This window comes from Grammomys surdaster, unplaced genomic scaffold, assembly GCF_004785775.1.
Source record: "Grammomys surdaster isolate TR1022 unplaced genomic scaffold, NIH_TR_1.0 125769, whole genome shotgun sequence".
Classification (NCBI taxonomy): Eukaryota; Metazoa; Chordata; class Mammalia; order Rodentia; family Muridae; genus Grammomys; species Grammomys surdaster.
In genome coordinates this window covers 1,074,256-1,086,459 of record NW_021620600.1, presented here as the reverse complement: position 1 = coordinate 1,086,459, position 12,204 = coordinate 1,074,256, and the positions used below count along the sequence as shown (strand labels likewise).

The following is a 12,204-nucleotide window of genomic DNA, read 5'->3' as shown; positions in this document are numbered from 1 at the left end:
TGTGAGGAGACCAGGCCTAGGGGAGGAGATGAGGCAGGGCTGGCCCTGGCCTGTGCCTTGATTCTGGGCCCACTACACATGGGCCACCTGCAAAGGGAGGTCCCATGTTCCAGCTACAACCCCCTCAGATGAGGGCGGGGGAGGGGAGGCACATCTTGGAGTCAGAAGTCAGGACCAGTCCCCAAGAGTAAGTCAAGAGTAAGTCAAATCTTTATTCGTTTTCTGTTTCCTCATCCCTATCCCCAGAGTCAGGGTTAATCTCTGCCTGAGAGAGCTTCTTCGATCCCATCTGTTGGGACGACTCATGATCTAACTTCGATTCTGTCGTGGAGGGTTTGGTGGCCGCATTTGAGCTCTTCCATTTAGCTCTGATTTTTCTAAAGTGAAGTACCCTGGGGCAGGACATAGGTGCACAGAACCACATTAGGTCATGAGTTGAGCGAAATACACACTTCCCTAACCCCTACAAGCCTAATTTAGCAGTTTATATAAGTGACCCCCACAGGAAGGTGCCCAGTAGCTTCCTGTCCTGTGCCAGCACTGGATTGTAGGAAGCCCCTCCCTCTGCCTAAGCCCTGTCCACTCCAAATCACTTCCTTCAACAAGGCCCTGCCTTTTCATTGAAGCCCCATCCATCATCCATCCATCCATCCATCCGTCTGTCCGTCCGTCCGTCTGTCCACCCATCCATCCATCCATCCATCCATCCATCCATCCATCCATCCATCCATCCATCCATCCATCCATGCCCTTGTCTGCACGCTTCTATTAAATCTCTCCCTAGCCGAGACTATGCTCCTCCATCAAGCCCCGCCCCTCCATCAAGCCCCTCCCACATCAAGCCTGCCCCTGTCTTCAAGCCTGCCTCTGTCTTCAAGCCCTGCTCTTACCCAGGCCCCCAACTCCTCTATCAAGCCACATAACTTTCAAAGCCCATCTCGTTGCCCATGCCTTTCCTCCACTGCATCCACAAGGCCCACCCTCCCTTCAAGTTTCCCAGTGATCAGCTCACGAGACAACGATGCTGGCCACAAGAACCACGAAGCCAAGGGTTAACAGTATTAAGAGTCGGGTTTTCAATTTTTTCGCTGGACGCTGGGGGATTGTAGGTATGAGCTCAGGCTCCGGCTCCGGCTCCGGCTGTGGCTCCGGCTGCGGCTGCGGCTGCAGCTCCGGCGGCGGCTCCGGTGTTGGTGCAGTCACCTGAACAGGAGTCTCTTGCTCCTCCTGGGTTACGACGTTCGGTGGTGGGTTTTCCTCTACAGGCCTTGGGGGCAATACTGACAGAGGAGAGCCAAAGAGCAGTCCTGGCAGCAGCCAGTAACAACAAGCCTATCCTAAAACCCTAGCCCTCTCTAGAGGGTGGGTGCACCCCAGTAAGTCCAGCTGAAGCCTACCTAAGGCAACTCAGTTAGGCAGGAAGCCATACCTCCAAGACCAGAAAACACACCTTCTAAGGGAAGCCACACCCCTCGGCACAGACCCTGGTTATAGCTAAAGCCATAAACCCAATAACAAGGTCATGTCCAAAGTCAATCAAGTCCTATGGATGAGGCCACACCTCCAGAGCTCCTCCTACCCTGAATGCCACTTTTCCAACACCACAGACTGACCTGTGACATGATAGTACATGACGGTGGCAGGTTCCCCATGGACGGTGTCCAGCTGACAGCGGTAGTTGCCAGCATCCTCTGGACCCACCATCGTCTTGGTCAGGTAAGATTCTTTCCCCTTGGACATCAAGGTCTCAGAACTGTTCTCCCAAACCTAGACCCAAGCTCAAGGGGTCACAGAGGTCTGGGGAATTTGGGAACTGGGGGGAGTACAGGGTGAGAAGGTCATGGGGCCTCAGTGCAGGGGAAGCAGGAATCAGGACTGCTGAGCTCCCTAATCCTGACAGGAGGCATCATAGACTGGCTACTGTCCACAGGATCCTGGCTGGGAGCAGCGAGTCCCTGGTTAGGGCATGGGAACTCTCTGGAGATCAGTAGAGGACACCTCTAACAGGCCATGAGGGCCTGGTTCAGGGCAGGGGACCCAGGGGCTCATACAGGTCTAACAGACTTAGGGTTAAGGGTCACAGGAGTTGGATGTCCCCACCCTGTAAAAATTGTAATCCGTAAGTCCCTCAGAAGCATGATGCCAACTGAGCTGACAGTCCAGGACCAGGTCTTCCAAGCGATGCACCTGTATCTGACGCTCTGTGCAAAAGGAGGGGGCTGCAGCTGCTTCTGGGGGAGCCTTGCTGCAGCTGCCTCTTTTCTAGGCCCCACCCCCTCTCACACTGGGCTCTTACGCTGGGTGGCATACTCACCTCCACAATCCGTGGATTTCCGACAAAAGTATATCTGCTTCTGGCACTGATGACACCAGATCAGAGTCTGCGACATCGTGCCTGAAGGGTGAAGGTTAAAGTCGTATTCTCCCACTGAGAGGTGGGGCTAAATGGAGGTTTTGGAGAGCCCAAGGGCTGGGCAGCGGCCTGCAGTATCTAGATTGTTAGTGTCCCACCGAAGGGGTGCAACTACAACACTGCCCACTACCTAAGAAAGTTGGGGAGCGTGCTGGAGGTCCATGGACGGGTAAGAGGGAGACTTATGGGGCAACAGGAACAGATTATGCATATTGAACTCACCGCATTTGTTGGGACAAAAAACTGCCTCCGAAGGGAGAAAGGAAGGAGGGAAAAAGAAAGAAAATCAGATTTATTTTTGTTTTTAGAAAGGAGTCTCGGGGCTGGAGAGATGGCTCGGCGGTTAAGAGCACTGACTGCTCTTCCAAAGGTCCTGAGTTCAAATCCCAGCAACCACATGGTGGCTCACAACCATCCGTAATGGGATCAGATGCCCTCTTCTGGAGTGTCTGAAGACAGCTACAGTGTACTCATAAATAAAATAAATAAATCTTGCCAGGCAGTGGTGGTGCACACCTTTAATCCCAGTACTTGGGAGGCAGAGGCAGGCAGATTTCTGAGTTCAAGGCCAGCCTGGTCTACAGAGTGAGTTCTAGGACAGCCAGGGCTACACGGAGAAACCCTGTCTTGAAACACCCCCCCCAAAAAAAAAAAAAAAAAAAAAAACAAAAGAAAAGAAAGAAAGGAGTCTCATGTAGCCCAGGCTAGACTCAAACTTGCTGTGTCACCTGGAGCATTTGACTTCCGGCCTCCACCATCAAGTCCTCTACTTACTTACAGGAGTAAGTCACGGAAAGGCTTTCTAACTCAGCATCTCAGCATTAAGCCCAAGGTGGCTTCAAACTTGCAATCCTCCTGTCTCAGCCTCCCAAGTTCTGGAATGACAGGTTTTGCTACCAAGCCCCAAAGAGGGGAGTGGATGCTGAACAGAGAGGTCTGAGATTTAGGAACTTTGGGGCAGGTAGGGAAGGACCTGGGGGAGGTGTGCTTGAGGGCACAAGTGGAGGCAGAATTAAGGAAGTCAGTGGTGGTGGTAGGTGTGTCCTGCACCTCCATCTTCCCTCACCTTCTTTTTGGAAACGTGCAGCAAGGGTGATAAAGATGTCCCTTTGCAGACTAAGCATCCACAATATTTCCTTTACAAAGAGCTCTCCTAGGAGGAAGCAGAGCCAGAAAAGATGGCCCCCAAACTCAGGTGTGAGGTGCAGTTTAGCACTCCCTATACTACAAGTGGTCTCAGACTCACTATGTAGCTGAGGGTGGCTTTGAACACCTGATCCTTCTGGCTCCATGCACTACCATACCCAACATCCCAATCCCTAATTTTTTTCTCTCTCCTCTCTGAGTCTCTCCATGTAGTCCTGGCTGGCCTAGAACTTTCTGTGTAGACCAGGCTGGTCTCAAACTCAGAGATCTGACAGCCTCTGCCTCCCCAGTGCTGGGATTATAGGTGTGTCTCACCACAACCAGCTCCACCTCTCTTTCTTTTTTTTTTTTTTTTTTAGTTTTTTCGAGACAGGGTTTCTCTGTGTATCTCTGGCTGTCCTGGAACTCACTCTGTAGACCAGGCTGGCCTCGAACTCAGAAATCCGCCTGCCTCTGCCTCCCAAGTGCTGGGATTAAAGGCGTGCGCCACCACCGCCCGGCATTCCACCTCTCTTTCTTATTTGCTTAGAAAGGATGTCACTATGTTGCCCTAGCTGTTCTGGAACTCTAGGCTTATACAATTCTCCTGCTTCGGTCTCCTGAGTAGCTGGGAGTGCAGGCGTGCTCCACTTGTCTGGGCTAGCATTTCATATTCTAGCCCTTAACAGGAGAACAATAAGCACTGAACACAGGGCTTGCTGTTGGGCTATAAAATGCACACATGTTACTTCACTCAATCATCACGGACAGTAAGAAAGGAAGATGGATATGACCTCCACATTGGGGCTGAAGAAGTTGCCAGGCCCTAGGCTCAAGGTCACCTGGCCAAGAAGTGGCAGAGCTAGAATGGCACTCAAGCAGAGTGCTTGAAGTATCACCAGCCATAATTTCTCTGAGGATCTGCCCACATCCTTGGGTACATTTACCTTTTACATCACTGTCTGTGATACGTTTCAGATCCTTCAGAAAACTCCAGGATGCTTGTTCCAGCGTGTCCTCATCTGTGTGTGGAGAGCAGATATAGAACCCTAGACTCCAGACTCCAGCTTTTCTAGCTCATTGGCTTGCTACTTCATAGAAACTACAAAACCCATGAAGCTATGGGGCAAAGAGAGACCTGGTCAAAGTTGTAACAATTCTTTGCCTTCTGGGAGTTGTAGTTTTATCACACAAGCTTGCTAGGCCCTCTACTTGTAAGCTACAGAGAAAGACTTCATGATTCTGTATCCCAACACACACACACACACACACACACACACACACACAGAGAGAGAGAGAGAGAGAGAGAGAGAGAGAGAGAGAGACAGAGAGAGAGAGAGAGAGAGAGAGAGGGGGAGGGAGGGGGGGAGGGAGGGAGGGAGAGAGAGAGAGAGAGAGAGAGAGAGACTATGTATCCCTGTCTGTCCTGGAACTAACTCTGTAGACCAGACTGACATGGAACTCAGAGATCTACCTGCCTCTGCCTCCCAAGTGCTACTGGGAATAAAGGCATGGACCACTATACCCAGCCACTTTTTTATTCTACCTACAGTCCGTGTCACCCCTAGACTAGGACTTCTGGCCCCAGCCCTTCCTCTTCCAGGCTCCCAAGGTCTGCATCTTGGCCTGCCCTCCTTACCCACGACCCCCATAAAGGAATCTTTATTTATAGGCAGATCCGAGAAGCTCTTCACTTCCAGCTCTACCCTCTTCAAAAAGTTTACGTGATGCTCGGGTTCCAGGTGGCCAGGCAGGTAATTCTGTTCCATAGTCTTTAGTGCAGCCACCACAAACGGGTCACATATGATGCAGGGCCTCGCTGGACACAGGCAGTTGGCAAGAGCTGCCAGCAAGAGTATAAAATGCAGCCCCATGGAGGCCAGAACGCACAGCTTGCCAGCACCGCCAGAGGATCCTTTCACTCCAAACCGAGTGCAGGGGGGAGGGCGCTAAACAGAAGCCAAACACAGTCTTAGAGGATTCCAAAGCTCAATATGAGGGTCTTTGGGATATTCCCAAGTAAAAGGAAATATCATTAATCAAAGACCCAGAGTTGTGAACTTGGACTCCAGAATCTCAAATTTTAGGGTCCTCGTTGCATCCCTGAAAACTATTAAGCCAGATCCAAACTCAAGACTATCTCCATCCTCACCCCATTCACACTTCCAGCCCATGGGCTCATTCCCCAGCTACCCCAAACTCATGTTTTCTTAACTCTGAACCTAAGAATAGATCAACATTTAGACTTTCTAGCCTGGAAAAACTGAGACATCGCAAACTAGACATTCAATAGTCAAACCAGAGAAACCATCAAAAAAGGCCAGGTAGCAGCACATGGAAGGCTAAGTCAGGACCACCATGGCCTACTTGAGACTATGTCCAAGTTAATTATACTTAAAGCTGATACTTAAACCTACAAAAACTTCAGCATGCCTCCAAAGTCATCCTCCTGTCTCTGGGGTACCTGTCTACTCTTCCTCAAGGCTGAGACCCCTAACTTTCGGGACAGACTCTTCTCAGGCACCCCAGTACCTTAAACAACACCCTTTAAAAGCCGCTCTCCAACTCCACGCCCTCGAACGCTAATGCTTCTCCCAGCTCAGTCCAGGCTCTGAGGATTTTTTAAAATAGTTTCTCACGACTAAGAGTAAGATTTTTCTTGGAAGACTGGGGAGAGGAATTTAGGGGTTTTCTACTGACTCCAAAAGTCACCAGTCTTCCCCTCTTCACAAAACACACGGACCACATCCCACGTGTGGGACCCCAACTCCCTTAGAATTATTTCCTAGGACTCTTAGGCACCGCCCAGAAATCCAACTCTTAAGTTTAATTGGACTGCAACAAAGCAGGCCCCGCCCACCCCACATGACGTCATAGGGTGGCAGCCCTTCGTAGAACTTTCCCAGCACCTATGGACCTGAACGGAAGCCACCCGGTAACTTTTCAGGTCTTCGTAGAGCCCAGGTTTCCCACAGGGTGCCCTCTGGCTGACTGGAAACTTTGGTGTCCAGATGAGATGCAGGAAGTGGCTAGTCTTCTAAACTGGGACTACAACTCCCAGAAGGCACTGGAGCATCTCTTTCTTTATGATCTGTCCCACAGCATGGAAAACATAGCTGATAGTGATATTCTTCCCTTCTTGCCTCAAACCCAGATAAGGAGAGGCCTGCATCCAAGCATGGTGACCCACACATGTAGTCGTAGCACTTGGGAGACTGAAACAGGAAGATTGCCACGAATTCCAGGCCAGTTTGGTCTACAGAGTGAGTTCTAGGCCAGCTTAGATTACAGAGACCATCTCAAAATAAGACAAAACATAGGACAGGTCTGGTGGCCAATACCGAAATTCTCAAAAAAAGAAAGGTGGACCACAAGTCCTGCAGCAAGGGTTATCAGATCTGAGTAGGTGCTGTATCCATGAGTCATGAAGTCTCCGGTCGACACACATACACACGCACACACACACATTCCTTTATTGTGTTGCACACTCACACATGCAGTACACAGTCAGCTCCAAAAACATCAGATACATATATTGGTGATGTGGCCCTTTAATTCACAGCCCCCTCTCTCCAGCCTGTACAGGCCAAGTTGGGAAAAAGTACCCAGAAACTCCCTGAGAAGAATAGAAGTTGGTCTTGGAAGGGAATACAATTAGATTAAACGCTGAGTAAACTTCCTCCATTCTTGAAAAACCATCAAGTATACCTGATCTCAGGGAAATGTCCCATCCTTGCTTCAAGCCTGTGCTTCCGTAGGGGCTTAGGCTGAGTTCAGGGTTCTGTAACACTTTCAGATCCTTCACCCTGGATCTTCTCAGAGCCAGATTTAGAGACTTTGTGAGCCCAGGGGTATATCCTTCTTTTCTGTAGGCCTGGTTACCTCTAGAAAACAGACCCCAGATCCCCTATAGCATCCTCAGAAGAAGAAACCTCCTTAATCCTAAAGTTAAGACTAGTCTGTGCAACTCTTTAACATTTGAGCTTTTTTTAAGTTCCTGGATCTTTTAGGAGACACTACTCCTGCAAACGGCTGCATCTCAACAGAGATTCTCTCTCCTCCAGCCCACATTTTAGCCCATTTACTCTTCCCACCCTAAATAAAAGTTTTTGAGGTTTCTCTGGGGCCAAGGAGTTGGACAGAATTCATATGTGCTCAAATTGTCCTCATCTCTCAAACAAGAGGCAGGTTCCTGAAGGGTTCATGTCACCCTGTGTTTCCAGCAGTGAGGTGGTACTGAGCTCACCCTGTGTTTCCAGCAGTGAGGTGGTACTGAGCTTTTGTATCCACCTTCATTAAATTCTTCAGTGTCTATAGAGTGTTGGGAGAGCCCTGCAGGGTGCTGCACAGGAACTGAACCAGGCTCTCAGAAACAGCCTAGAATGACCCCAGAAATCCAGGAGGCCAGCTGGTAAGTCTGGATTTTCTTCAGCCTCCCTTACCTAGAAGCAGCTGCCCAGAGGTTCTAAGAAGGTGAGGCCAGAGAGTCAGGAGAGACTGTGGCTTACAATGCTGACTTGGTCTTCCCCTGACATCAGAAAATGATGTCCTGTTGAAATGTCTGTAAAGCATTCCAGCATTACTCATCTGCAAGTCTGAAAATGAGTGCACTCCAGCTCAGGGACTACCACAGACATACTCCAAAGCATGGAGACATGGATGATGACTTTTGTTGTTGTTTTGTTTGTTTGTTTGTTTGTTTGTTTTTGTTTTTTTGTTTTTTGTTTTGGTTTTTCGAGACAGGGTTTCTCTGTGTAGCCCTGGCTGTCCTGGAACTCACTCTGTAAACCAGGCTGGCCTTGAACTCAGAAATCTGCCTGCCTCTGCCCCCAAGTGCTGGGATTAAAGGCGTGTGCCACCACTGCCCAGCATGGATGGCTGACTCTTGATGAGTCAGACCAATCTAAAAAGACTGTCTGTCTCCCAAGGGTCAAACTGAGCCTGCAGTGGGGACAAGTCTGCATTAATGCCCACCCACTCGGGCAGGAAGGCAGCCTTAGGCCTGAAGATCTTCAGAAACTCCGAATCTGGCAGGGTGAAGTTAGCAAGGTAGACAGTGTCTCCACCTGCCAGGTAGGCAGCCCAGAAGCCAAAGGTGCCAACAGTCATGATGGTGTGGTTACATTGTGTGAGCAGGGCAAAATCCTTCCCCGGTGTACCCTCCTGGCCATTGCCAGCGAAGACCACATCACCATGGGATGTGTCGATGTTTTCCAAACACCATTTCATGCCATTGCTGGTGACCACAAAGATGGGGTCTTTGTGCCGGGCCCGGAACCAATCCATGGCTTGCTGGAGGTAAGTTCGGTCACCCACCACACCCTTCCAGCGATTGGGCATCACCTCCAGATAGTCTCCACGACGCACATGGACACCCACAAATGTGTGAGGGCGGATGCCTGCCGGGCCTATACGGAGCCCACTCAACAGGTGCTGAGCACCTTCCCGTAGGTGGTCATGCAGGGTGAATTCCCTGCGAATCTGTTCCCGGAGATGGTGGAAAAAGGTCCATGAGCAGGGGAAACCAGACAGCTTGAGAAATGGGTCTTCCAGGTGAGAGTACTCCTCTGACATCCAGTCATGTAGGACTAAGTGCTGCCAAGGTGTGAGGCTGTCCACCTCAGGGTCCAGCACTGGCAGGGAGATCCGGAACACAGGGGCCAGAGTGGCATGCATCTCAGGCTGGATGAAGGCTTGGCGGCCATTGAGCTGGGCTAGAGCCAACAATGTGGCATACTGCCCCATCTGGTTACCAAACCTGCCTCCTGGGGTGATTGTCCAAGTCCCAGAGAGCAAGGAGGACTGCTCAGGACAGGAAGAAGAGCCATTGGATGTCTGCAGTGGATGAGGTAGGCATACCATTGCCACTGGGGACCTCAACAGGTGATAGTCTGAACACAGGACAGAGAGAGTTAGACCATTTCGAAAGAAGTTTCTTCCATTCAGGTGGAAAAAGAAGGAGCCGGCAGAGAGCACACAGACCAACAGGAATGACAGGCAGAGCTGTCTCCGGCTGGGAGTCCACATGGCTGTAGGGAGAAAAGGTGAGTTAGAAGGTACAGAGTGGGAGCCACCGAGTCTGGGACTCCTCAGGCTCCGGGGACTACAGTAAGGTCAGGAGCTATGCAAATGAGTGGCTGCAAGACAGGGAGGGCTGGGAACCTCACATCTCACCTACCTTCTGGGGTACACCTATATGTTCTGGGCACATTCTGCCTCCCAGACAGTAGTTGGGAACCAAGGGAAGCCCAGGTAAAGAAGGCAGAGTTTAGAACTGTAAAAGAAACCCCCTGGGTGCTGTATAATTTTTCCTGTGAGACCCGAACAAACATCTGTTCATCCCACATAAGGACCAGTTACGTTCTCAACAACGATTCAACCCATGTCTGGCTTGGTGAGCTTACTGAGGGGTCACTTACAAAAGCTTGGGTGACTCCAAGGCAGCCTCACAGTTAAAAAGCCAACTGTAAGTACAGAAGAGAGCTCACAAGCGCTGCATCCCAGTAGGGGCCTGTGGATCGTTTAACTTTTGATGAACTGGCTTAGTTTCCTGCGTCCTAAGATCTTTGCTCTGACGGGAGGGAAGGGATTCTTGATGAGGAGAAGTTTAGGGTAGCTTCCATGTTTTGAGGAAGATGGGGTTACAGTTAGAGGGGCCTAGATACTCTCATCACCCCTGGGGATCTGGCATCCCCAGTGCCAACTAACCTGAGCTCCTTGCTGGTGGTGCAAACGAATTCTTTTTGCCTGAGCTTCCAGTTCCAAAATGTAGCCTTCATCGGCCGCGCTTGGAGGTCAGGAGCCGGGGCTCCGCTTCAAGCTTCTTTCCTGAATCTGACTGAAGGCTGGGCTCAGAGACCCGTGGGGGGTGGGGGGTGGGGCAGGGTTCCAAGGTGTACAGCCTCCGCCCTCCGGGCAGGGCAGGTAGCAGGAGGCGGAGTCACATCCTACCTGGAGCTGCACCCTCTCCTCCGACCAGGTGGATGGGGCGCTGCACCCCTGTCCCTTCTTCTGGATTCTCTGACTCCACTATGGGCAGCCCAGTTGGTACCCAGAAGCTGCTGTATCCTCTGTATGGACCCGGGGACTAGCTCCCAGGCTGCAAAGCTGGAGCCGGGAGCTCAGGTCCCATGCGCGTTTTCTCCTCTGGTGCCGGGACTTATGCTTCCCTTAGCTAGATGCTCCCGCAGTAGCCACGCCCCAACAGAGCGAAGCCTGGCCACCTGCTCCTTCTTCCAACCCCGCCCGCTGCACTCTCCCGGGAGGATGGAGAACCTGTTTGCCAGCTACTTCAACACAAGTCTGAGCCTCTACTTGTAGCCGCCTACACATCACACTCCACACATTGTCTGCGCCCCAAGTCCCTCCTCTGTGGTGATCCTAAAGTCTGGGATCCAGCTGCTACTTTCTAAACTGGCAAATACAGCAGGTAACTTTTTCTGGCCAGAAGGAGAGAGTTTTTCAGCATTGTTTTTAGACAGGCCTCTAGTGAGGCGGAGACAAAGGCCCTCCCACGATCCCGAGTCCTTTAATTAATTGCGGAGTCGGGCCTGCAGCCTCACCTTGATAGTTTACAAAGACTCAGAAATTCCACTTGGTTGGCCCAAGATTAGATCGGAGTCCCAGGGCCACCTCAGACCTAGACCATTCCCCAGCCTCCTCCCCCAGATACTCCCTGGGGCTTAGGAGTCAGTGCTCAGCCTCCTGTCTCACTCCCAAGAGTCCTTGCTCAGGGTTTCTCCTATAGACCCAGAAATCTGCCCCAGCATGCCTTTGACTGCAAGAAACCATCCAGCTCTTCCCCCTCAGAGAGCTGGATCCTACCCATCCCCCAAGGCATCTGGGGAGCACCTGTGCAGGACAGCGTCTGGTGAAAGAAGCACTAGGATTGCATCAGGGAGGACAGCAGCTGAGCACAGGACCTGAATGCTAAACAGGGGTTGGTGAGGGTGATTGGCCTGTGGCCAGCTGGGAGACTTCCACCTGCTGAGCTGAGGACTCCTCTTACACAGGGCTGATGCAGCTCTCCTGATGATTAAAGAAAGCCTCAGACCCCCAAAGCACCTCGAACCTTAAAATTCAAAAAGCTCAGTTGCTTACACAGAAAGACTGAGGCCCCAGGTTCCTTCTTAGTACCCAGGAGCCAGAACCCAGCCTCCTCCCTCAGACTCAGGAGTGCAGACCCCAGCCTCCTCTCTCAGATCCAGGAGCCAGAACCCAGCCTCCTCCCTCAGACTCAGGAGTACAGACCCCAGCCACCTTCAGATCCAGGAGTGTAGACTTCAGCCTCCTCCCTCAGACTCAGGAGTGCAGACCCCAGCCACCTGCCTCAGACCCAGTAGTGTAGACTTCAGCCTCCTCCTCCCTCAGACCCAGGAATGCAGACCCTAGCCACCTCCCTCAGACCCAGTAGAGTAGACTTCAGCCTCCTCCCTCAGACCCAGGGCCCCAAATCCCATCTTTCATCCCCTGAGATGCTAAGGTAAAGATCCCAGCCTCCTCTGGACTCCAACCCTCCTCCCTCAGACCAAAGAGCACAGACCCCAGACTCCTCCTTTAGATTTAGGAGTGCAGACCCCCAACACTCTTCCCCCAAATCTATGCCTAAGGGTTATTCCATGCCTAATCCTTTCCCCTCAGACCCCTGTTGGAAAGACCCCCCATTG

At 51.4% G+C, this 12,204-nt stretch overlaps 2 protein-coding genes across 2 annotated transcripts; both read right to left on the bottom strand.

Moving 5' to 3' along the window:
* Nucleotides 1-188: 188 nt before the first annotated feature.
* Nucleotides 189-6,172, bottom strand: Izumo1 (izumo sperm-egg fusion 1). Its single transcript, XM_028788985.1, has 10 exons — nucleotides 6,071-6,172; nucleotides 5,178-5,487; nucleotides 4,486-4,560; nucleotides 3,480-3,566; nucleotides 2,636-2,656; nucleotides 2,315-2,395; nucleotides 2,101-2,201; nucleotides 1,614-1,767; nucleotides 1,013-1,280; nucleotides 189-392 (listed from the first exon to the last, which is right to left on the bottom strand). Exons 2-10 carry the CDS (start codon nucleotides 5,410-5,412, stop codon nucleotides 212-214), a joined length of 1,203 nt encoding a protein of 400 aa, XP_028644818.1. The 5' UTR covers nucleotides 5,413-5,487; nucleotides 6,071-6,172; the 3' UTR covers nucleotides 189-211.
* A 2,209-nt stretch (nucleotides 6,173-8,381) lies between these two features.
* Nucleotides 8,382-9,565, bottom strand: Fut1 (fucosyltransferase 1 (H blood group)). Its single transcript, XM_028788949.1, has one exon. The coding sequence runs from the start codon at nucleotides 9,563-9,565 to the stop codon at nucleotides 8,432-8,434; it is 1,134 nt and encodes a 377-aa protein (XP_028644782.1). The 3' UTR covers nucleotides 8,382-8,431.
* Nucleotides 9,566-12,204: the final 2,639 nt, after the last annotated feature.